The following is a 26,189-nucleotide window of genomic DNA, read 5'->3' as shown; positions in this document are numbered from 1 at the left end:
TTTTGGTAGATCGTCGTACATTACAATAAAGCAGAATATTCTGCGGTAGATTCAAACAAAGAAAGAATGTTCTATCCGCTTCCCGCAATATGCTGTTTATTTATTTCTTGCTTTTATTATTGTTACCCCTCCTGAAGATGAAAAGACGCCCAATGTACTAGATCCAACATCCGTTTGCGCTCGCAGAATGACTGTAGAGGTTGAAACCTTGGCACAAAATGGTTGACGAATGTTGGCTAAGCTTTCGATATCGATATGTCCAGGCGCCGAATAGTCCGGCCCTTGCAAACTGAGTCAAGCGATATACAGCAGACCCACAATACTCAAGTAACAACATCATTGACATATACACTATGAAAAATGTTCGCGCCCAGAGCAGCTAGTGGCCCGCACAATGATGTGTCACTTCCATGTGGCCCTTTGGCCAAAAAGGTTGGCCACCCTGGTCTACTGCCTTCTACAAATGAAAATAGCATCGAAACTACAATTGTTGTCAATAAATTAACTCTCAGTGGCAAGGCGTATATAATTTCAGTATGCGAAAATATCTCTCACCACTTGACTGGAGTCATCAGAATTATGGGAGAGGAGGGTAAGATGAGACACTTTTTGAATATGTCAACAACACACACAGATGCCTTCCAAGAATAAATTTTCGTTTTATTCATATGCCTAGCAGCCTAGGTTTGGAACAGCATGCTCCAGGATCTCTTGAGCTTCAAGAGTACTTGATCAAATGTCTCAATTTACCCGCGAGTGAGGGTAACATGGTCTTCAAGATGAGACACCAAGCCAATCTTGTTTATTGCAGCACCAATTCATCGCAAATGCTGAATCAACTAGTAACATCATAAATGAAATTCATAAATGAAATAATTCACTTTCAAAGAATTTTTATATCATATATGATTTTAAATGCCAAATCGAAAGCAAAGCATCCTTGGGATCCTGCAACAATAAGAGTTGCGTCATTGTTTTGTCTTGTACTGCCACATCTGGCCAACTACTAGATAACTACTCTTAATCTGTGCTGTGAACAGTTTCAATTTCGACGGGAATTTCTTCCGATATCCATGCCTCAACTTACCCCCGTGGCTTTGTCTCATCTTACCCCACACCTCAATTATTGAATAAACTTCAATAAAAACTTTTCTGTCTACTACTTTTTGAAGAAAAGTGCATGATTGTACTGCTATTATCGCACTCTACCAGTTCCAGTAATGTCAACATGAATAGGCATACTCGCATTTATAAACTATGAAATACCATTTTTGGCGTTTTTTTGTCAACCTAAAATCCGTTTGCCTTGGTCGTATATTAGGGCTAAATAACGACATATCGGGAACATTTACATGGTTAAAAGAACCTGTCCCCGTTCGTAAATTGCTCCATGAAAAAGATGCATGTCTCATGTTAGTCTCCTCTCCCTTAATACTCCATTTAGATTTGAGTACTACCCAGCCCTAGTCTCAAATATTCCACCGTCATAGTACAACAGGGAATAGATAATCTTGGATCAGTTCGGCCCGATTCTTGGAATAACAGGCAGAATCATATTTCCAAATCCAGAATCTTGTGGAATGAAATATCCGAACGAGGTAGAACTCGCCATCTGCATGGCCATACGCTGCGATACTCCGATACTGTTTGCGTTTTCCGAGCTTGCGACTGGAATGTTCATGCGTTGGGAGCTAGGGCCAGACGCAGACATAGGATTGTTGTGCAGCATTCGAAGACGCGCTTTTTCTTTCTGTAAATCCGATATGATCTTTCGATTTTGTATTTCTTGGCTGGCGTATTGTGGGAGACCGCTGTTGGCAGCTGACATGTCTCTGAGATTGACAGTTCGCTTGTTCATATCGACAAACGCAACAAAAGCCAAGATATTTAATCTGAATCGAAGAAAGCTTACTCAAGGTAATCCATAGAGATAAAAGCATTTGTAACGTGTAAAAATAGTACATTGAGCTGAAGCGATCTCTTTGCCTCGATTATTCGTAATTTCATGTGGTGACGTCATATCAGATAATACATTTGTTGATATGAAATGTTATATATATCCAATCTTTCACTAGTTGCTGACGATTACCCCTGACGAGTGGCAGTCGAGAACATTTGACAGACTAACAAATCGCTGAAATATGGGACCACATCCATTTACCGTGTAAAATTTAAAACCAAATTGCAAATTATATTTTGTAGTGTATACCAGTGCCATCTTCTTATTATGAAGGCTAACCGATCAGCGCTATTGCAATTTTCAATGTTTTGCTCAAGATTGATCAGCTTTAGTTTAGGAGGTTGACCTAGTATATGACTATATGCGGTATTGCTGTATAGCCATACTAATTGACTAATCAGGGGAGAACACGTAGCGGTGGCGATCCTGTGTCGCAGGTTATTCTGGACTCCTCTTCCCCCGCGTCGTTGTTCTTACAACGACAAAATAGCGCAGAAAAAGACCCGATGAAAGAGCGCACACACAGGAATGGAAAGAGCTGCGGAATAGAGACCAACATCGATAAAAGAACTGCATGTGGATGTGACATCGGGCACTAGGTCGATGCCTGTTCAAGAGACCGTAACTGTACATCGAAAATATAATCTGACACTGACGACTATTGACCAGGGTTGCCAGTGAACTCGCCACTTGGTGAATTTGGCCCTCGGGAAATTTTGTATTAAAGTGTATTAACAACTATTAATATGAATTATCAAACTACTAATATTAGTATCGAGTGATTTGTCAATGTTGTACTGAGGTCGGGGCATACAAAGATCACGCAGTCACGGCGTCATTAGATCACGGATTGCGTAGCCGCGGGAAATAACGCAACGCTGGTATTGGTAATTTGACGGCGTGAGTGACGGGCGTATGAGTTTTGAGAAGATGGATCCTGGCGTTGCATGCGAGATCGGAGCCTTGGAAGATCTTCTTCGTTTTACGATTGCGACAAGCCAGTCTTCCTCATCAACAAATATGTCCCATGGCATGATCACGTCAAAATAACTTATTTTTTGCCTTTGAAGATACGGATATCAAGGTTGGGAAGGGGGTATATTAGGGTTGAGGGAGGGGGATATAAGGGTTGGAGAGGGGGTATTAGGGATGGAGATGAGTTAGGATTAAAGTTGGGGTTAGGGTATCCCAAGATTAAGGGAGGGGGTATAAGGGTTGAGGGAGCGGGATATCAGTGTTGGGTGCGGGGGATATTAGATTTGAGGTGGGGGATATCAGGATTGGAGGTTGGTTAGGGTCAAAGATGGGGTTGGGGTATCCAAAGATTATAGTTTAGAGAGGGTCTATTCAAGTTGGATTTGAGGATATTAGGTTTGGGGTGAGTTAGAGTATCCCGATAATGGGGTTCAAGGATCCCAAGACTACGAGATCTACCACGATACGTTTAAATTTCCTATTTGAGAATGTTCATTCATATTAAATGCATTTCTAATGCAAAAATGTTAAAGTACCAATTCCTCCAAGGGCCGAGTTCACCAAGTGATGAGAGTCGGGTTATTTCCCGCGGTTACGCAATCTGTGATCTAATCACGCAGTGACTGCGTAATCTACGCATGCCTTGACCCCCGTACAACATCAACAAATCACTTGTTAATACTATTAGTAGTTTATTAATTCATATTAATAGTGGTTTATACACTTTAATACGAAATTTCTCGAGGGCCGAATTCACCAAGTGCCCAGTTCACTGGTAATCTTGACTAGATATCACACGGTATAGACCACTGTCCCCCCTATATAGAATCTCTGTCCATTTTTTGAAATAAATCCTGCGTGATGAGAGCTTTTCTATATAGAATAATTAAGGAATTAAACAGAAAATCCTGCGTGACGTTGCCACCAATTCCACTCCGGCTGTCCCCTATGGAATCTCGGTTCATTTTTTGAATTAAATCCTGCGTGATGAGAGCTTTTTTGCATAGAATAATTAGTTAATTAAACGGGAAGTTCTGATTGACGTTGCCACGAAATCCACTCTGGACTCCTGTATTGCAGCGAAGTTACGATCTTAGGGTTAAGTTTTTCAAGTCACAGCTTTGCATGGATACAGAACCGTGTACTGGAAAGTTAGAGTAGTCAGTAACTCAGTACATATTGGGCAAAGGTTTTGAGTTTTGACAGAAGTTCCTAATTTTCAACCTGTTTTATGGTGGCGCAGACAAGCAACGTGGAATTGGTGGCAACGTCACGCAGGATTTACTGTTCAATTACTTAATTATTTTATGTAAAGCTCTCGTCATGCAGGACTTATTTCAAAAAATGAACCGAGATTCCACAGGGGATTGCAAGTATAGGCCCCAATATGGAATCGGTGTCTCGTGCACACCAAAGATTCTACTGATTACACACAGGTGTGACGCTGAGAACCGTCTTGGCACACCAAAGATATTACGCTAAACCGGAGTGGAATTGGTGGCAACGTCACGCAGGATTTTCTGTTTAATTCCTTAATTATTCTATATAGAAAAGCTCTCATCACGCAGGATTTATTTCAAAAAATGGACAGAGATTCCATATAGGACGCTAAACGTACCGGGATTCCAATCCGGTATAGGCCTAGAGCAAAAAGTGAGCATTTGGCTGAATAGCATACACAAAACATGAATAATATTCTGAATATGACTAAGATAGCGAGTGGTAGGCTACGGGTAACCAGTAACCACCGTGTTACCCGTATGTACGCAGGCGGCAGGCCTATATCCAGCATTTCGTGTCCAACGAAATTATGGTCCACTGGTCCTATTTTGCCATTCCCTATTTAATCGCCAGTATCATCAGTCTGTAAATAAAGTTCAGAAACTGCACTGCCTTTGATATGATCAATATGCTAATTATTTGATAAACCCTCCCTACCACTGTAGTAACCATACAATCTACAATGTTGTAATTTCCTCCAGTCATAAAAACCAGAGATCTATTGAAAATCACGATCACGGGACTCGGGGAATCCTGAGGAATCGCGTCTCTCGGCTGTCACCACATGGCCAGAGAAAGTTTTGTTGTTGATGCTTCGATCACTGGCAGGCTGACTAAAATTGCAGTATAGAGACAGTCTCTATAATTGCAGTTACAAAATCACAACTCTCCGCATTGTGTTGATCATGCTCGTTATGCAGTAATCAGAATACAAGCACCTGCTATTGTATGAATACTTGTCAGCCCTCAAGATTTCCAGACCACAATCTGACATCGACCTCGCCCATCAACAATTCAACACATCGCATCGCACATCAGCATCAGTCAGTATCAGCCGCATTTATTTTCGTCGCTTGCTTTTGTCATAGCCTTGGTGAAAAAAATTGCTTTTATTTCGACTTGAATGCGGACATGCTCGTCTACTGTCGGGTGGACGGCGGAATATTGTCTCACACATCAGGTCACAGCTAGAGCGTTGATTTGATGAAAATTTTAATATAAATGACGATGGACGACGGAGCTGTGTTCGCTACTGCAGCATTCGCGGTGCTGGTGCATCTGATGGGATCGGCATAGGCATTATATTCTGTTATGGTAATTCCAACTATTCCATAGACTACTCCAGGTCGCTTCGACACCTTGCCATCTTTTCATTGTATCGCATTTTTGTGGTGTATTGAACTATAGATAACTAACCTACGGATAGATATACAACACCCGTCGTCGCGCTTGCTTGCTTGCTGCTCAACAATCTGAACGGAACGCAACAGTAGCTTTCAGATAACATCAACTTTATTCAATTTGAGGGCTCGGGTCGTCAGCTATGGGATTGGCTATTACGTTGCGTTCAGATTGTTGAGCAGTATTTTCCTCCGAGCAAGCAAGCGTGACGACGGGTGTTGTATATCTATCCGTAGGTTAGTTATCTATAATTGATACCAATGGGGGAGTTCCACTTCATTTTGGACACGCGCTAGCGATGAAGATAACTCGATCCAAATCTGTTTTGTTGCTATATGCTTTACTATGGGACTGGGCTAAACATGGACCTATTTTCGTGTCTAGACGTGCAACGAGGATGGTGAAAGTATCCATATCAATATAAATCATCCATATGGATATCAAATAGCTGTTAGCCGACGAAAATGATGCTATTTCTTGGCGTCTTGTCCTCGTGATAAGTGCTGAAATTATGATTATATCCTTATCACCGACTGCAATGGTTGTATCATTATTAATTTCTCCACTTAGCGGCCAATACTACATCAGGTTGGACTGGATTCAACACAAACCCTTTCTAGATATATTTATGTCATTTCAATACCCGAGTCCTATCCTCTAATCTCATCACTATCCGTTGCTGTTGGTATATTCAAATAATAAAATACTAATAATACCAACTAGATCTCATCCTCTCTGATGATTGACAATAAACGATGAAGCAGTTGTATTGTTGCAGTTATCTTGTTCAATAAAATGGAACAGTTATAAAATGAAGTCGCAAAGCGTATATAGTCTATAAAGCAGAGGTTCTCGAATAATTTTTGCCCGACCCCGAAAATAAATTGTATGGTAAGAACATAAATTTTGTATAATAAAATTCTAAGAAACTTATTACACATGCTCATTTATTACACTATTACATAATTCTTAGGAAAAGGGAATGTCAACCTGCTATTTGAGAAACCCATGTATGGGTCTGCATTAAGACACAAAGCAAAATACTACGGTGGAAACCCAATTGATACAAATAGCATCACCATATCCAAGAACATTCAACGAGAATACTAATATGAAATTGTAGATTGTAAAACACAAAAATGAGCTTGTGAGCCTTAGTCATTCTTGATCATCAAGTTTGAACTTGGAAATCTTGAACCTTTTAGCAAAGTTCATTGCGCTATCAATATAATATGTATCAGATACATATAATAAGAGTCCAGGTAGTAAGCAACCGACAACAATAGTCCTGTTTTGTTCAAGTCATATGAGATCGTTTGCGTCACTGTCTTACAACTAAACCTAATTTCCAAGTCTTTCAGTTGGAAGTACAAAAATGACGCCATCCTTTCAATATCCGACAGTGTTCATGGATATCATGAACGCAATAGAGAGCTCGTAATCCAGACCGGAAACTTTGGTTTCGCCAATAAGTTGCGCATGACAGAAGGTGTACTTGCATAGAATAATTACGAATGAAGCAAAGTTGTGTGTAAACTTGTCACCAATTCCACCCAGGCTCATAATCATCACTGGATTTACTCATCTTACTCACTGATACTCTTCTGGGTTCAATGTCCAACATCTGTAATTCAATCCATACGGTAGGCAACGTACCAGAATGTCAAAGAAGAAGTTGAAGTGACTGTACTTGAAAAAAGTACCGGTACAATATTCAATGGATTTATCATCGGAATAATGGTAGCTTTTCACTACCAACTATCCAATATGCTTCTTTCGATAACGGGTGACACACTATAGATTCAGCTATTCCTTTTTCCAAATTGTTGAATTGTCAGAATAAGATGCCGTGACTGATGACTCTACAGTTTATTCATTTGCAACAGCTTTTGACACTGACGTCTCTTCTGCAACCTCTTTCATTCAAAACAGACGAGGCTGCCTCAATTGAAGTTTCATCAGCTTCAGCGCAATTCAAACGCATGATTTTTATATGTTGTAGGACCTCACAGCCTCATTACATAATTTTTCCTGCCACACAACACTGATGGGTGAACCGATTTACTGCAGGGAATGCAGGATAAATCATGTTGGTGAACTGTTATTCTGCAAACTTTTCCAGGACTAGGCATCCTCCATATACCTCTTCTTCGTAAACGGAACCATCCTCCCGAAAACTTTCTGGTTCTAATTGATGCATCTTTCGATATCAAATGACTGTCGTCCTTACGCAATGAGTAATATAACAACAGCCATATCATATGACTCTAGAAAAATAACAGCATAGTAAGCTGCCTGGATGTCAATGTCCATCACGAGGACAAGACGCCAAGAAATATCATCATTTTCGTCGGCTAACAGCTATTTGATATCCATATGGATAATTTATATAGATCTGGATACTTTCACCATCCTCGTCGTACCTCAAGAGATGAAATTTGGTCCCTGTTTAGCCCAATCCCATAGTAAAGCATATAGCAACAAAACAGATTTGGGTCGAGTTATCTTTATCGCCTCCGCGTGTTCAAAATGAAGTGGAACTCCCCCATTATGATGATGATGATGAACTTCTATTTTTTCAATTTTTTTCATGAAACATCCGTCTGTATTCGATTATAGAGATTGTACAATCTCTATAATTCGATCGTGCCTACGTTTCCCGGAGATGTATGTATCTTCGGATATGAATTCAAATGGTATCCGGTCTTTGAGTCTCCGATGATTCCTTCCGTAATGGTAGCAGCTTATATCTTGTCACCATTATTTTAAATATTGGAAAAATATCGATAACATTCAAAAGGCTTATTTTCCGAACAGAAAGCAATATTACCCGACACGAATGTCTTGGATGACGTCAGAGAGCATGTACTGTGTGAGCACGGCTCCCGATCGAGATCTTCGATTTTCCTTTTTGCGAATGTCAGCTCGCCGATTCGCTGCTAAGGTGGGTTGTGTTCGGTTTTAGTGGCTTAGTGGCACTTTAAACAGTCTTTACAGTCTTTAAACAGTCTTTACAGCCTGCGTAATGTTGCGGCATGAAATGAGATTTAGCAAGAGATCGCACGCCTATGTTTTTTCTCCACAAAATCTGCTATTTTTAAACATGTTCGTCGTGTTAATTTTCCGGTGCAAAATGAATTATTGTATTAGTAAGATCGTAATGTCATCAAATTCATGCACTTCAGATTAATGGTTGGATTTCACCGTTATAGTAGCATCATTTTTTGTTATATTTTTGGGGTTTTCTGAGGAAATGGTGTTCTGTGTAGAAAGTAGGCCTACTCTGTTGGAAATAATACCATCTAAATAGAAGTTGCTTCTACGTCTATATGAGTATATGACTGTAATTTAGTACTCTCATTTTCCAGTTCATCATTTCGGTCGCATAGAAATTATAATGAAATATAGCTTCCTGCTTTTCTGTTCATTTTAGCTGCCGCAAACTATGACTTTTTTCAAGCATATCAGTGGGATCTGTGGGTTTAACAGACTAATTGTTTAGTTCGCCCGGGTTTAGTGTACTTAACTCTTGCTTTATGTAGACTTTATTTTAACTGTTTTACCAATGTATATGTACTGTATTGTGCATATCTTTTTGAATTTATCTATTGCAATATTGTATGATCTAGACCTGAAAAATGCCGAGAGAAATCAAGGAGATCAAGGATTTTCTGTTGACCGCGCGTAGGAAGGACGCAAAGTCGGTCAAAATCAAGAAAAACAAGGAAAACACCAAATTCAAGGTCTGTAAAAACTGCTATTAGATCAGAATCTATTCACATAGACTGTGCTCCATAATTTGAGTACTCGAGTCTAACCCTAATATAGATTTATATGATTCAAGTCACGCAATGAGAGATACTATTATAGAACCGAAATCATACGGCATTTTCCACTAATTGTTGATACATGGTACCATGTTCATTCTGGTTCTCTAGTAGGTGCTGACAATTACCGCTCACCAGTGGCAGTCGAAAATATTCTGGTTCATATCAATTATACTATTCAACTTGTGCTATTATTCTTTAAAAAATGATGGTTTTGATACTCTTCTCCCCATACTGGCAGCCTCGAGACCTCTATTGGTTACGCAACATCTGGATACTTGTCAAACAAATGTATACCAAATTGGTGAAAATAACATATCTGTGAAATTGTGATCCGTCCACAGCGTTGTCACAAAGTGGAATGAAATAAGTATGGTCGAAAAATACTGTTACGGTATCAAATTAACTTTATTGTAATGTAAAGTTGACATTCTTCGCCTCGTCCATAAATTATACATATATGAACTTACCTCATCTCTCTTACTGATCTGACATTGTAATGAGTGATACTTGATTCGTCTAATACTCTGGTCAGAATGCAATCATTCAGATACTTGATTATATCCACCCTTATACGCAGCACACATTCAATTTTTCCCACTCCACCTTTATTTGGAGGTGTGCGGGCTTAACACTATGAATGTATGGCTATAATTCTAGTCTGATTGGGAAACAGGAAGATTTGCAGCTTTGTCAAATTACTCTAGAATTAGGATGACTTGGCATGACTGAATTCGCAAAAATGTAAGAAATTGAATTGGAAATGCAATAACAATAGGCTCAGTTCACATCAAATCATAGTTCAATCGCTTGAGCACAAGAATGGCAGCTGTCTGTTCAGCAAGCTTGGCTCGTTTCACACCAATCGTTCTCAAAACTTTTTTAGCTCTATATGAATGACAAATTTTGCGCACCCTAATCGTCGTTGAACGAAATGCAATCGGAATGCTAGCAATCCCAACATGGTTTGATGGCATGAAAGGTTATGTCTATTGATGAGAGGATTGTCAAATATGAAATCCAGACTATACGCAGAGCAATAACTATGAATTGGAGGTAAATCGCGCATAGAGCGAACAAATTTTTCAGTTGACCGCAGCTTCGCGCTCCCTTGAGATGCTTTCACACACCAGTTTGAGTACCACTGTTTTACAGCATACAGTTCTCCTGTTGCATTTTTCAGGAAAACTAGAAATTCGATCGGAATTCAAATAAAAACATGAACATTTCACAAGTCCGATTAGCATTTTGCTCTAATTAGACAACTAGAATCATCTATTTGTGGATTTGTCCAACTCTGATTTTGGTGACAAAAGTGACATGTGTGTTTATTTGTCATCACAGATGTGTTTGAGCAATGTTTTTGAGAGAATTTTTGACCACGTAGGCTCATTTAAAAACACTTTATTATTTGCAGGTGCGATGCAGCAAATACCTGTACACTTTGGTGATCCAAGATAAGGACAAGGCAGAGAAACTCCGGCAATCCCTTCCTCCGAGTCTCAGCGTGAAAGACATCAAGGGTTGAATGATGTCGCTGTGCCAATAAAAACTGAATATTGTAAACCTTGCAATTGCTTGTTCGGTGTTGAACTTGAGTATGGTTGTTGAAGGGTGTTAACTAGAGCCCGACCAGAAGTACTCAAGTTTTCTCAGCTTGCAGTACTTGCCAAAGTAGAGCTCATTTTATTCTACTTGGTCAAATTTTCTTCACAGTACGTCCAGTGGAAGTATCATGTTTTCTGGTAAGAGAGCAATACCAAGGGGTCACTGTACCGCCGTGTATTTAGAGCAAATCGATCATGTGTATCACATGATGTGGCCAATATATATATATGTCGACTTTTTCAATTAGATTAAATAAAAAAGGGCAAAAGAAAACAGGATACAAAAGAACATCGAGATAATCTGTTTTGGGCTCGTGTTAAGCGTCTCCAACGTAGGCGGTCGTGGGCGTCTTCAAGCGACAGCCCGCGTTGCGCTAGATCAGTCTTCATTGTCGAGCGCCATGTTTCCGATTCCAGCCACCTCTGCGTCATGGCTCCGTGGGAATGTGATTGATGATGGCGGCGGCTGGTTGCTCGTCTTGATGCCGCACTAGATGGCCGATTAGGCGGAAGCGTCGTTCAGCTGCCAGTAGACGGCATGGGACCGTTCCTGTGAGTTCTCGCAATGCGTTCGTGGATATATGCTCCGGATGGTGAATGCCGAGTGCATAGCGGAGGAGTGCGTCGTAGTTGGTGGCCAATGGGAGTGTAATTACATGTGCCTTTTAAAATTAGATTTGGAAGAGCAACTTCTACTTGGAGCAGTTTCGGACTGACTCGGGAAGCTCATGCTTGATAAGCCTTTGATCACCTATAAAAAGGTTACCATACGTCCTCTTTTGGGAGGAGTTGTCTTCTTTTTTGAAAGTGTCCTCGGAGGACGCCCGAATCTCCTATTTTTTGAGATTTTGTTCCAAGTTTATTCATAAAATTTCATGACTCCAAATTATCACAAGACTGCAATACAATGAATGATAGGAAGATGCCGAAACGACTAGGAGTAGACACCCACCTAGGCCTAGGCGATGTAAAGAGGAGGCATGCACACTGAATGAAAGTTAAAGAAGCTAATAGAAAGTGGCAAGTGACGGAAGGCGAGTCCTTTTTTGGGGGGAATTTCGGTTAAATGCTGACTTTTTTTTAGTCAACCAACTGATAATGTGAAAGAAAAACTGTATTTCGGGCGCTAAGTGAGGAAGTTGACCTTTTTTTAGTCAACCGACCACGAAGTGTAAAAAAATTACCATTTTTTCAGTATTTTCATCCGGTATTGCGATTCTGAAAATTTTGAAAGCGTCCTCTTCAGATTTCCAAATTATGGTAACCCTAACCTATAGGCTGGATTGCCATCGACATGGACCTAAAAATTAGAGGTCGACCGATTATCGAAATGGCCGATTATCGAGGCCGATATTTAGAGCTTTCCCGATCATCGATATCGGCCTATGAAGGCCGATATTGCGGCCGATATTTTATATTTAAAAAAAATTCAAAATTATTGGAAATTCAATGCTCCGTCTTCTCAATCTCAAGAAATCGACGACGTAAAGAGTGATATATGACAGATTTACCCTTGCAGGACGAATTTAACTGGGTGAGCATGCAGAGAAACTATGCTTCCTGCATTACAATCTACCTTTTCTGTACTGATCTGCAATTCTGTATCATGTTTTGTTTTTTGGGTTATCCCAATTTTCAACGAATGTGCACAAATAAGCAATAATTATTTTCAATATCAGCTTTCTCGTTTGTTGTTCAACTTTCTGTGGCATGAACAAGTGCCATCTGGCCTAATATAGAATATCTTTGGTGAAATTTTTCTCTGCTCCTTCCATAATAATATCGGCCTATGATATCGGTTATCGGCCTGTGAGTGTGCCGATATATCGGTATCGGTATCGGCCTCTAAAAATCAATATCGGTCGACCTCTACTAAAAATAAGGACAGTCAAATATAGACTACATTAGCATTAAAAAGCGTTGTTGTACATAGGCTACTCTGTGTGAGTTGAAATAGCAGTCTTTCTTAGGGATTCCAGGCTAATGTCACAATTGCAGATATTGCAATGTGCGAAACACTCGCCCGTCAAGCTTCGTTTGGTACCTTTGAATTCTCTCTCATAATCGTCACGAATGACGTTTTTACGTTTGCTCATATTAACCAATCAGATTTAGTCTTTTTAGGATATAAACCTAAAACTATATAATTTAGATATGAGATGATTTATAGCTGTAGTAGGCCTACTTCTTAACCCGAGTGTCGACTGCATTGCTCCTTTTTTCACTACGAAATAAATGTTGCTTTACCACAGCTTATTCTGCTGCAGACTACAGCAGAAACCTGGTCCTGCCGTTTACTGCTAAAATCACGTCCGCTGCGATAGCTTGGTACAGCCGAAACTGCTATACCACTCACGGACATCTATCTTGCCACTTAAAAGTATAATCCTGTGGTAAGTACACCACGGGTGTTCCTTTCATTTATGATGTCATTTAAATCACGACACGAAAGCATTATTTTAGAATATTATGCAACACGGATACCAGAGGAAAACGATCGAAGTTCTGTAGTTGTTGAAAATAAGAGAAAATAAGGACGCAAGTTGAAAACAAGGACGTTTCTTAAAAATATGGACAGTTTAGTTTTCTAAGACCTGATGGCCTTTCAATCAGAGGTGGTCAGTAACGAAGTACTTCTACTTTTTGGAAGTACTCAGGTAGTTTTCCTATACTTCTGGTACTTACTCAAGTAGATCTGATTTCCTCTACTTCTACTTCGTAATATTTTGCGATCAACTTACTTACTTTTCGCTATTTTCAGTTTGTCAAGTAGAAGTAGTTCAAATTCCAATACGAAAGATAGCCTGAGGATTTTCGGGGCTGTTTTTACGGAGTACCAACATTTAATATTTGCGCTTCGTGCACAGTAGTTATGGAGTGACAAATATGTTTTCACGAAAGTATCAGTGACTGTATAATTTAGGTACCGGATTGCTTGGTTCCGCTCACACCGCATTGTCGCCCATATCAAATATTTCATCACAGTAAATACGGCCCAACCGTTTGAAACTAGTTTCGCAATCTAGCAATTATACCTATCATATCGTGATCTAGCAGCCCATGACGTGTCCTGCTAATCTGTAAAATCCAGCTTTTTTCAAGCCAAACTACTTCGTAAGGACAGACAGTTCCAACCAGAAATGAAGATAAATAGTATAATTCTAACATTATGTGGGTAAACACCTAATTTGCATACGTTAGGTCAAATTTGGTCAAAATTAAGATTTTTAAGATAAAACAAAGTCAAAATTAAGTTTTTTTAGGTCAAAATCTTCCATTTTTCAGATAAACAAATCGTTGCGCCAAGAACAGTCTTACTTTTAAGGCGCGTCATGTTGAGTCATTTTCAATTCACCACCGAGTTCGAGTCTTAGAGTTGAAACTCAAGTGAAGTCCAAGTCATATTGTTTCTCATTCAAGCCATTTTTTTAAAACTCTGCTTGGGTGAATCGAATCCGTCGCATTCATAATATACTAATTTGTCTCGCTCTTAACCAGTAAAGAAGTACTCAAGAACGTATTGTTTGCTTGCATTAATTCCATCAGCGTAACTGTAACCCTTCTTTGGGGTAATATTTGAACTCGTCTTTTGGTACCAAGGAAGTGTTTCAAAATCTCTGCTCCTTTAAATTAACAACGTTCAAATGCATCCGACTACTCCGCGGGTCGGCACTTTTTTGATATTCATGGTGCTTCGAGTTTCGACTGCATTGGTCATTTTACACCAGGCCGATCTACTTTATTTTTGATTCCGTATTTACCGACTTGTAGCACGGCCCACCTCTAGGCTATTTATATGACACCGCTGAGGCGGATCACGAGGCGAGGAGGAGCCCAGATAAACTTCCAACACATAGATAAGAATTCTGGAGTCGACCTCGGTCGGATTAGCACCCGTATACAATGGTGTTGCAGCTGTGGATTACACCACTACGCTATTTCGCCACAACGCACTCATTTGTTGGGGCTCTCTATCGCCTCAAAAATTTCATTCCTCATCAAACTCTCAGATCAGTCTACTATGCCCTAATTCAGTGCTATCTCATTTATGGGATCCTAGTTTGGGGACCTGCTGCGAAAAAACATCTGCAGAAATTGCAAGTCCTGCAAAACCGAGCCATACGAATTCTCTGTCGGAAATCTGAATATGAAAATTGTAATAGCATGTATCGAAGCGTTGGAATATTGAAAGTGGGAGACATTTTCAAATTTGAGGTAATGAAATTTATACATAGCTATCATCAGGGTGAACTGCCACCATATTTTGATAATCTGTTCAAGATACTTTAAGATACCCACCAACATCATACCAGATTTTCTGTTAGGTTGTCTCTGTCTGTGCAACACCACTCTACCAGTCTAGTACAAAATTCAATCAGTTTTATTGGTGTCAATGTTTGGAATAAGCTGTCACCTAATCTCCGTAGTTTAGACTCTTGTGCTTTTAAAAAACAATGTTTTCATTCTCTTATCTCTAACTACCGCTAAATTGAATTTGCATTGTATTTCGAATTGGTCCGTGATACTGTGTCTTGTTTTTCTTTTCCTTCGTTAGTTTATTTTATTTTATTTTTATTTATTAGTTATCGACTGTGAAAATTGCTCCTGTCCTGGGTGGCTCGTCTCTGAAGACTTTGTCATATCGAGCCTCCCGTTTACCTTGTATCTCGCATTTCACTGTTACATTTTTGTAGTGTAATGTTGATATGAAAAGTATACGAGAATTCTCTCTCTCTCCCTCTCTCTCTCTCTCTTGTTGGTAAGAATTTCGATTATCAAAATATCTTAGACGTCAGATTATAGTATTGTTACTTTGTATAAGTAGGGCATTTGGATCTACAAATAATGCGACTTATCTGCTATTACGAAGTCGTTATCGAATTCTATAGAACGGCTTATCGGATGAATGCGAAGCCTGTATTTCAGCGTAATATCAGAGCTTGAATAACAAAGTTCCTACGATTCATGGCGATGAATACATTAGTAAGTTGTTGAACAGACCGAATATCAGGGTTGTAACCCAAGTGACAATAGGCTCCGTGTCACAAGTAGGCTACATTTCAGTTTCATAGTTTTGACTCGAGTCAAGTCGAGTCATTTTCAATTCAACAACGAGTCAAATACGAGTCTAAGGTCGAGTCCGAATCAAGTTGTACTGTTCACTGTTCAGTCTCGAGTTCAAGCTAGGCTCATCTCACTTTCTGACTAACTCTTGTGTGATATTGAATGTGTCACATGTACAATGTACTCTTTATTCTCACATTTAGCATGTTTATCAAAACCGGTAAGAGACCCTATAACAATCGAAAAAAGCTGTCATATCAAATTATATCATTTTAATCAAGTCATATGGATTGGTCGAGTCATTCTTCGTAATGACAAGTCGAGCCAATACACAAAGAGACTCAAGTCGAGTTGAGTCAACGAAAATAGTGATCTGAGTCAATACAACCCTGCCAAATATCCCATTCCTATATCATTATATCATGGGTATATAAAAAAATATTAGTTACGTGAAAACTCAACAAAGAGGTTTCATATCCGTGGTTTTCTCTGTAGTAAGATTCGACATCGACACTTGGCGTCAGATCCGAGTAAATAAATCGACAGAAAATAGTCCCAAACAAAATATGTAAAGTATGCATTAAAATCAGGCGAAGTGTATCTGCATATCGTGACAAGCTGTAAGTCTAAAAATCATATCATTCACTATATACGTTCTAAACATGGAAAACAAGAAAAGTCCCAGCTTTTCCAAATTAGATTAGAATGACAGCTTCAGAGTTTTCTGCATTAATTCGCAAAAACTTGGAGATTGAAATCAATTCCGGATTACAAAGAATAAAACAGAAATCAAGTTCGGTCCATGTCAAATCAGACTTCATTCCCATAAGCATGACAATAACAAAGGTATGTACACTGCTCGTGTCGCGCTGTACAATTCTCGTGTAACATTTTCATGAAACCAGAAATTTGTTTCCAATTAAAATTAGAGCGTAGAAACAGTTCACAGATTGCACCAGAATTAGATTACAGGGATTTCGCTGCAATCAGCCAAATTAGACAAATAGATTTCTCCATTTTATGGATTTCTGTAGTTGTCCAGGTTTGTATGCAACGCGATATTGGTTTTATGCACAAGTCTATAAATCTGGAAGAGAAAAATGCGAGTAGTTTCCGATCATTGGTATGAAACAGTAGGTCTTTCTCGCTTTAAACCAAAATTCCCAGCAGCATTTCAACTGATATCACAAAGTTCGACGACCATTTCCCCGTCACAGAAACCACAGCTTTAACGTCCACGAGCACGAAAATCGTGACCCCATTCGGATAGTTCGGAATTTTGCGGATGCTAATTCAATCCAAGTAAAAGTTCAATTCAACATATCCGCTATACCAAGTATATAATGTGCGATCAGCAAGATTAAACCATGAATTGGGAGATCCATGGAGTGCTGTATAACCTTGTAAGAGGGCCCCATATGTTTTTAATTTTTTCATTCCGTATAAAACATGGGTGCATAGTCTGGATCTATGGATCCCTTCGGAGTATGAATGCATCAAATCAGGGTTCGTGATGCATAGTGGAATTATATGGAATTTAGAGCCAAAATTACTTCTCGAAGTAACATATCACGTGCATTATTTCTTGGGCGGATTTACACAACTAGGGAATTTTCTGATTTCATAGCAACATATTTTTTCATAATTTAGTATGTCTACACCCTCTCAAACAATCGTAACAGTAAAGATATCAAACATACGCATAATTAACAGAATTAGTTGATCCGTCTTCGCAATTATGAGGAAAAAGTTTATGTCATTTCTTTCGCTTGGGCTGTTGAGTTCTGTTTGTTTTTTGATTAGTTTAATTAAAAAACCCCACGGGACTGCGTTACAATGAAAAGAGAGGAAGTTTTCGAAACGACTAGGAGTAGTCTTTGAAATCAGTCACCCACCTGGTCTCAGGCCTGGGCCGTTGGGATGCTTTAATATAGTGCGCGTAATACGACCTGCTGGTGCGAGACTACTGGCCCCACAAAAATGCTGGGAGCAGTACAAGAAATGAGAATTTGAAATAGTTTACGTGTAACGAAAGTAGTTTTATTGCGGTTCGGTCTGGAACGTGTGAGCGATATCAATATTATTTGAGTATAGCGAATCTTATCCAGTATTTCACGAAATTCATTCATTAACCACAATTTCACGCATGAAATGTGTGGAAGGCTGATGGCAATACATAAATCAGTCTTGCGTTTGTGAATTGCGTAATCCGGAGTGTCGTTCTGTACGGAAAGAGTGTGTTTGCTTGTGTACCGTAAGTGTGAAGGGTAGCGATGAAGTAGCCAGTGTCAGAAGAAGTGTTGCACACCCTGCGGGGGTTCGAGGGCCAGACTTCTACAAACTACTGCATTTCCAAGATGCTCAACTAGAACTAGAACCTAGAAATTGAGGTGTAATCCACTGCTGCAACACCAATGGGTTGCGAGTTCGAGTGCGACCGAGGTCGATTCCTGAATTCCTATACCTAAGTATTGGAGATTTATCTAGGCTCGCCCTCACCATCTCATCCGTGCAAGCGGCGTCTTAAAAAAAAGCCTAGAAGTGGGCTGTGTGCTACAAGTCGGCAGATACGGAATAAAAATAAAGAATATTGGCCTGGTGTAGATGACCATGTCGACAAACTCCATGAATACCACAAAAAATAAACCTAAAGCTAGAACTACTCACTTTTCAAAACTCGCAACTAGAACTAGAAATAGAACTAGAACCACTCACTTTTCAAAACTCGCTACTGGACCCAGAACTAGAACTACTCGCTTTTCAAAACTCGCAACTAGATCTAGAACTAGAACTGCTCACTTTTCAAAACTCGCAACTAGAACTAGAACTGGAATTACTCACTTCTGAAAACTCGCAACTGGAACTAGACCTAGAACTACTCACTTTTTAAGACTAACTAGTAAACCTACAATTAGAACTGCTCACTTTTCAAAACTCGCAACTAGAACTAGAACTAGAATTACTCACTATTCAAAATCCGCAACTGTAACTACTCAAAAAATCAGTATTTAGTTGACCATCAACTAACGAGGTTGATAGTTTATGCAAGTCTGTTCGAGGCGCCTGACGAGGTGCTGTGCTGATCATGGACAGGGGGAGCGAGATATTTTAATGAAAGCGCAAGGGCTACGAGCGCTAAAAAGGTTAAGAAATATTAGTATAAAAGAATACACCGAACTCAAGTTTTCACAATCTTGTTCGGAACCTCATCTCCGAGTAGCTCAGATAGGGAAAGCGGGTATGATTTAACCCCCAATAAAATCCCTTGTATCCTTTTTTGTTGAAATTTCCGTTCAGATTGGCGGTGGTGCATTGACGATACCACCAGCCTCCTTCGCGGGACTTTGCGCAATTTACCTCAGCCCAAGCATCGTTATCGATGTCTTTCGTTGAAAATTGCATGTTGTTTAGACGTGCCAGTGTATCGAAGTGTCCGGATACGTTAAGTCTGTAGTTGTCGGAACCGTTTCCTACTTTGAAATTGCTGGATAATAAGAATTATCACGAATGTTGCATAAATCCAATCAGAAATTAGAGTTCGGGGCTTTATGATAACGACATTGAGACAAAACAGTGGCAGAAGTCCCAGCACCAGGGCTGGGCACAATAAATCGAGTACTCGAATAGGAATCGAGAGTATTTTCTGCAATGATTCGAGCAGAGTGGTGATAAATGACTTTCAGGAGCACTGAAATTATACAAACTTCATTTATCAACGGAAATTGAAGTTTCCACCGTGGAAACTTTGAAGCCTATATTAGTCGTATCGCAGCATACGAATCATGCAGTGCACAGCTACGTTAGTGGAAATGACATATCTGTGATGTCGTGATCAACCTACAGCGTGGTCACAACGTGTACTGAAATAGGCGTGGTCGAAAAAAGACCAAATTATCTTGAATGTGATGTACACCTGCATGCCATTATATTCTTTCTAGTTGCGTATAAGGTATAAATTCCAGCTCTGCGCATTTTCAATATGGTTATGATTTCTTCCGAATACCCGAATACTCGATTCGACTTAACGTTTAACTCTCAACTCATACACCGATCACTCATGTACTCAATTTTGACAAGGCCTACTCATCGAGAGGCCTTATTTTTATATCATATGATCGTGTATTAAGGTTATTGCTCGCAATACAGACTCAAAGTATTTCAAAACGCAAATCATAATACTCTCTGTGCATTCACTCACAAGCCAGTGGTTTTCAACCAGTGGACACCTTTTTCATGTTTATTCAATAATTTTTTATACATATATGTCCAAGTCGGCGTGGACATTGATGCATTGAAATAGCTCTTGCCTGTATTTAGCCACCCAATCAATTTCTTTATCTTTCCTGATCATGATGATTTCCAATTCCATATTTCCCTCGTTGGTCAGTTCATGCAATTCCTTAATTCCTTGAGACAAACGTTGTGAAATGATAGAAGGCGTTGATTTTCAAGTAAACTGCTTTTCCAGGTAAAAATGCATGAAACCATAAACCGCTACACGACGTAGATTGCTTCGTTCATTACAGAGTGAGCTTTATTCCTCAGATACTAGCCAAGTTAAGATCGAATAAATCGTACAACTTTAAAGAGTCAAATGTAATACAAAACTTTCTTACCGAGCCAGAAATCGCCGTCACGATTCCCGAATCCTTTCTCGTACTCAGTCCAATTTCGGTAGAAACTTACGTTTCCGATCATTCTTCGCTGGAAAACCTACAACGTAATTCAGTAAACAGTCAAAGTATCAGATATCGCGGGAATTCTCTTCTCTTCATCTTTTGAGGTTTTGGTTCACAATGTTATGCCGCCTCGACCTTTCTTGAACCAAGCAGTTAATGACGTGACAAAAACTCGATCTTTGAAACATTTACAATTCTACTCACAATTCTACTCACAATTCTACTCACAATTCTACTCACTACACTTCTCATTTTTCGCTCTGAGTTGAATTTCCTTTTGCATCATCGACATCCTTTCCGGACCCTTCATGAAACGTACACATAATAGATCAATCAGCGGTGACGTAAAACTACTATTATACCAACCCCACAATCTCCGTTCGAGATCCACTTGCCGTTGACGTATCGTCTCACGCAAAATTGTGCTAAAAGTAACAAATTTCCAACCGATTCGAGGAGGGTTGGTTCGATTTGTTTGAAATAAGGTCAGATTTGTTTAAAATGAGGTCAGTCTCATGTTTGAAATGAGGATAGTCATGTTAGAAATAAGGATAGTAATGTTTGAAATAAGGATAGTCGCTATATTCTCTATAAGGTCAGTTGCAGAACCAGGCACGATTTCCCAGTAGTAACCCAGTCCGAACACATCCCAGACATGATATCCGAACACGACCCAGACACCATGTCTGAATGACAACACAGGCCAAACACATCTAAGACACCATGTCCTAATGGCAGCACATGCCGAACACACCTCAGACATGATGTCCGAACACGCCCAAGACATGATGTCCTAGTGTCAACACAGTCCTAACACACCCCAGACATGATGTCCGAACACGCCCCCGACACGATGTCCAGGTATCAACACAGGCCGAACACACCCAAGACATCATGTCCTAATGGTAGCACATGCCGAACACACCTCAGACACGATGTCCGAGTGTCAACACAGGCCGAACACGACCGAGACACCATGTCAGAACACGCGCAAGACATGATGTCCGAACACGTGCCAGACACGATGTCCGAGTATCAACACAGGCCGAACACGACCAAAACACCATGTCCGAACAAGCACCAAACATGATGTGCGAACACGCTCCAGACACGATGTCCTAGTGTCAACACAGGCCGAACACGGCCAAGACGCCATGTCCGAACAAGCACCAAACATGATGTGCGAACACGCGCCAGACACGATGTCCTAGTGTCAACACAGGCCGAACACGACCAAAACACCATGTCCGAACAAGCACCAAACATGATGTCTGAACACGCGGCGAGTTGGGACATCATGTCTGAGGTGTGTTCGGCATGTGCTGCCATTAGGACATGGTGTCTGAGATGTGTTTGTTCTGCGTTGTCATTCAGACATGGTGTCTGGGGCGTGTTCGGACATCATGTCTGGGATGTGTTCGGACTGGGTTACCACTGGTAAATCGCGCCTGGTACTGCAACTGACCTCATAGTGAATATAGCGACTATCCTTATTTCAAACATGACTATCCTTATTTCTCACATGACTATCCTCATTTCAAGCATGAGACTGACCTCATTTCAAACAAATCTGACCTTATTTCAAACAAATTGAACCAAACCTGGTGACCGATTCGAATTCAAATGCGAATTCTTCATATACCTGATGAACGCCGGTAGATCACGGATCCGATCGTCAAAAGTATCCAGATGTGGAGCGGCATTTTCATATTTCACATAAGCTGTCGTGACGTTGTGTATCCTACTGAACGTAATAAGATAGGCGATATTGGGTAGATGACTGTACAAGTGTATATGCGTAGCATTTTATTAGGGCAGTGCACAATGATTCGAGCACCTGAATCTGAATCGAGTATTCATTCTAATGCAGGGGTGTCAAACTCAACTTCGGTCGCGGGTCGGATTCAAGAGTTCCAATCGCTCGCGGGCCGACTAGTCAAATAATTCCAATATTTACCTCGAAATCCATATATTTGTTTTCAACTGGAATGCTTTCTTATTATCAACGCTATGCAAAATAGTATTCTCCATTATATGATGTATCATGTGGCAGACTTGTACAACTATATAATTCTAGTTGTCTAATTTCACTAAATTTGAGCGAAATGCCAGTAATCTAATTCTAATATAATTTGTGAAACGTTTCGATGCTTTAATTCCAATTCTAATCTAATTCATGAAATGGTCCTATGTGCTAATTCTAATTCTAATCTAATTTATTGTTTTCCGGAAAATACCTTGTGGTCCGCGGCAATTTGCAGCGAGTTAACAAAAATATCCTTCTCGCGCAGGAAAATCCAGTACCAAAAGCCACCATCGCATTACTTATGCCGTACTTGCAATCATAGTAGTAATTGTGACGAATAATAGCCATGCGTTAGTGCAACTCCGAAGCCGTTTCAGCTAGTGCGGAATAGCGTTGTTGGCCACAGGCGAATATCATATTTTGAAATACCAACAATAATACTTTACTTTTACCGGACCACGACTGACCTATCGATCTCGCTTCCCATGACATGCCGCCCTATTTCTTGTCGCATTCTTCTTCTATACTATCTTCTTTACTTTCATTCAGTGTGCATGCCTCCTCTTTACATCCCCTAGGCCAAGGTGGGTGTCAGATTCCATAGACTACTCCTTGTCGCTTCAACATCTTCCTGTCTTTTCATTGTATCGCATTTTTGTGGTGTATTGAACTGATAAAATTGCTAATAAACCAATGATGATGATGATGATTCACGTTCCTCCAAAATCACAAATCAGATCGCCGGCCGCATGTGGCCCGCGTCTTTGTGACCCCTGCTGAGTGCAAAGCGAGCCAAGCGTGGTGAACAGACGCTAATCATTATCGTGGTTATGGGAACGCACTGTGATTTGATACCAACTGAACTTGATTTTTGCCGCATTTATTTCTCATTCACAATTTCATTCCATTTCCAAGTTTTTTTTTGCGAATTCAGTAATTCTAATTCTAATCTAATTTAATTTGGAAAAGCTGTGTAACTTTAATTCTAATTCTAATCTAATTTTGAAAAATTGTGTACCTCTAATTCTAATTCTAATCTAATTTCGAAAAACTGCCTAGCTTAATTCTAATTCTAATCTAATTTGAAAAAAACTGTAACTCTAATTCTAATTCTAATCTAATTCGGAAAAGCTGGAAATATTTTAGTTGTCCAAGTCTGCATGTGGGCCGAGGACTCTATTCGAGCAACACCGTTATTCGCAAACAATAGAATTGACAAAACTACGATAATTGGCCGATTGGATACAGCTATAAGCCACCAAAACAGTGAGTTAGACGAGAATAGAAGTTGGAATATTTCTATGATTCCCTTGTTTTAGTCGAGATGCCTCGTTGGCCCCGCGTATTCGTAGTCGGGAATACAGGAGATTATAAATTGGAATTTTGTTCAATATTTTTTTTATCAACAATTCACCGATCTATAGTTTCTATGAAGACCGTGGCTGGTGTCTTTTGGGTCAGAGTAAGGTGAAATAGCATAGCGACCAAAGATATTTAAATTAAATTCTTTGTGCATCTATGATATTCTCCTTATATTTTACATGTAACGGTTTCGGATTGTCGTTTCCGCCTCTGTGAATAACTATTATTTGGCCCATTTTTTCAATAAACTCTGAATGAACTGAGTGTGTACTTTTTGTCTTCTCAAAATGTAGTGTCAATGTCGTCGTCTTGTTCCTTATGGTTACTTGACTGATAACTTGAAACTGTCGACAGATGGTTCTAATGTGAACTTTGAACATGCTCGACATTTGCTGTCTTGATGGATGATATTATTTACGTCGAAGTATGTTTATTGCTAACAATCTCACCTTCTGTTATAAATCTGATGGATAATGCGATGATTTTTCAATATTCTAAGAATGGCCTCGCGGGCCGGATGAAATGGTCTGGCGGGCTAGATGCGGCCCGCAGGCCGTATGTGTGACAACCCTTCGAGTTGGGCGATGACAAATGAATTTTTCGATTACTAGAATTATATGCTGCATTGCCACTAAGAGTTAATTTATCAACGAGAATTGCGGCTTGGATACTATTTTCCGCTGTGGAAGGCTGTAATCCTCGATTGGTCGTGCCGCAGCATACGAAACATGTATTACAAAGCTATGCAAATTAATGGAATTGAGATTTCTGTGAAGTCGTGATCAACTCACAGCATTGTCACAAAGTGCTATGCAATGGGCATGGTCGAAACAACACCACATAATCTTAAATGTGATTTAGAACTGACATTCTATTATTTTTATTCTCTTGAACTTCCCACACATCACTCATAATGATCTGACGTTTAAAATAGCGTTACCGAAATACTCGACTCAACTCGAACCCTAATATTTGATTCATGACATCAGCTCTAAAGATAATGCTACCATAACTTAAAATGAGCCATACACACAGAAATGGCTTTCTTGGTACAGCATTCGCTGATTTATCCCGAATAGCATTTTTTTCTACACAGCCAACTTTTTCATCGATTGCAATATAGCTTTGCAATGGTAGTTAGATACGTTACTGCGGTGACTGTAATTTTGAGGAAGTCAAGCTCACTGGTATCGTTTATGAAATACCTGGCACCGCGTGACTCATTCTACGAAGCATCGCATCTGATATTCTGAACTAAACGAGGAAGCGTTGACTTTCGAAGAAATATGAAATGGTATTTTTCCATCAGAACACCGACGTCAACCATTTTACTGATGAGTTTTTGTGTAGGGGAGATGTGGGACGGATGAGACAATGGCACCGAAAATACTTGAAAAATGATCCATAATAAACCCATGATTACACTCCATGAATTTGTCTACAATTGCATGCTGGCGGAATCACTGCTAACATGCAAATTACTTCGACATGCGCGAGTTAGTGGGTCTGTGACGGATGTTTTCTGTTTTGGAGGGTGTAAAATAAATTCCGAACGACGCATAAATTTGTCAGGCTATATGAAGACACATATTATTTTGTTCAACACCATCCTTGATAGGAATTTTTTCAATTCAATTACAAAATTTATATAATGGAGGCCGATGATATCTAAGCCAAATCAAGCAAAATAGTTGGACCAACTAATCATGCAACAACAGAAACACGCTTACATACAGATATGTGCTGTCTGTAATAACGACCTGTGGTGTTTTATCGCGGTAGCTTATATATTAGAATTATTAAGCAGCAAGAAAACTTGGAACATTTGACTTGGAGCGTCCGTCTCATAGGTCCCCATGTCGTGTGCCCTTCGACCAACCGGGTGGGGACCGATGATAAGTTCCAGCACAAATTTTTAAGGGTTCATAAATATTTTTTGAAATGTGGATATTAATGTATGCAGCCGCGGTAAGTAGAGCTTGTATCAAAGTGTTAAGCCATTGCTGT

General features: G+C 39.8%; 4 protein-coding genes and 1 long non-coding RNA gene across 5 annotated transcripts in view; 2 read left to right on the top strand and 3 right to left on the bottom strand.

The window, feature by feature from the left end:
- Window positions 1-26,189, top strand: part of LOC145459277 (uncharacterized) — a 416,587-nt gene that overhangs the window by 19,333 nt on the left and 371,065 nt on the right. The window lies entirely within an intron of this gene.
- Window positions 1-26,189, bottom strand: part of LOC145459127 (uncharacterized) — a 59,218-nt gene that overhangs the window by 11,914 nt on the left and 21,115 nt on the right. The gene's annotated exons all lie outside the window — the stretch shown is intronic.
- On the bottom strand, window positions 201-1,913 carry LOC145459215 (SOSS complex subunit C homolog). The gene has a single exon (XM_080337855.1). The coding sequence runs from the start codon at window positions 1,856-1,858 to the stop codon at window positions 1,517-1,519; it is 342 nt and encodes a 113-aa protein (XP_080193981.1). The 5' UTR covers window positions 1,859-1,913; the 3' UTR covers window positions 201-1,516.
- Window positions 8,418-11,018, top strand: LOC145459236 (large ribosomal subunit protein eL38). Its single transcript, XM_080337884.1, has 3 exons — window positions 8,418-8,561; window positions 9,247-9,360; window positions 10,862-11,018. Exons 2-3 carry the CDS (start codon window positions 9,256-9,258, stop codon window positions 10,970-10,972), a joined length of 216 nt encoding a protein of 71 aa, XP_080194010.1. The 5' UTR covers window positions 8,418-8,561; window positions 9,247-9,255; the 3' UTR covers window positions 10,973-11,018.
- Window positions 19,204-25,402, bottom strand: LOC145434651 (ficolin-3-like). Its single transcript, XM_080311989.1, has 5 exons — window positions 22,437-25,402; window positions 21,161-21,219; window positions 21,023-21,098; window positions 20,732-20,828; window positions 19,204-20,522 (listed from the first exon to the last, which is right to left on the bottom strand). Exons 3-5 carry the CDS (start codon window positions 21,044-21,046, stop codon window positions 20,368-20,370), a joined length of 276 nt encoding a protein of 91 aa, XP_080168115.1. The 5' UTR covers window positions 21,047-21,098; window positions 21,161-21,219; window positions 22,437-25,402; the 3' UTR covers window positions 19,204-20,367.

Source organism: Botryllus schlosseri, chromosome 2 (assembly GCF_051294905.1).
Source record: "Botryllus schlosseri isolate E-star chromosome 2, Bs_hap1, whole genome shotgun sequence".
In the NCBI taxonomy this organism is placed as follows: Eukaryota; Metazoa; Chordata; class Ascidiacea; order Stolidobranchia; family Styelidae; genus Botryllus; species Botryllus schlosseri.
Note: the sequence above shows the minus strand (reverse complement) of the source record. Positions and strands in the feature narration are given on the sequence as shown.

Excerpts from the sequence above, each read along its gene's own strand:
- LOC145459215 (XM_080337855.1), bottom strand. The coding sequence starts at position 1,858 with ATGAACAAGCGAACTGTCAATCTCAGAGACATGTCAGCTGCCAACAGC.
- LOC145459236 (XM_080337884.1), top strand. The coding sequence starts at position 9,256 with ATGCCGAGAGAAATCAAGGAGATCAAGGATTTTCTGTTGACCGCGCGT. Across the intron at positions 9,361-10,861 it reads AGGAAAACACCAAATTCAAG|GTGCGATGCAGCAAATACCT; the intron begins GTCTGTAAAAAC and ends TATTATTTGCAG.
- LOC145434651 (XM_080311989.1), bottom strand. The coding sequence starts at position 21,046 with ATGAGAAGTGTAGTGAGTAGAATT. Across the intron at positions 20,829-21,022 it reads GAAGTGTAGTGAGTAGAATT|GTTTTCCAGCGAAGAATGAT; the intron begins GTGAGTAGAATT and ends ATTACGTTGTAG. Across the intron at positions 20,523-20,731 it reads TGACGGCGATTTCTGGCTCG|GAATTAAGGAATTGCATGAA; the intron begins GTAAGAAAGTTT and ends GTTTGTCTCAAG.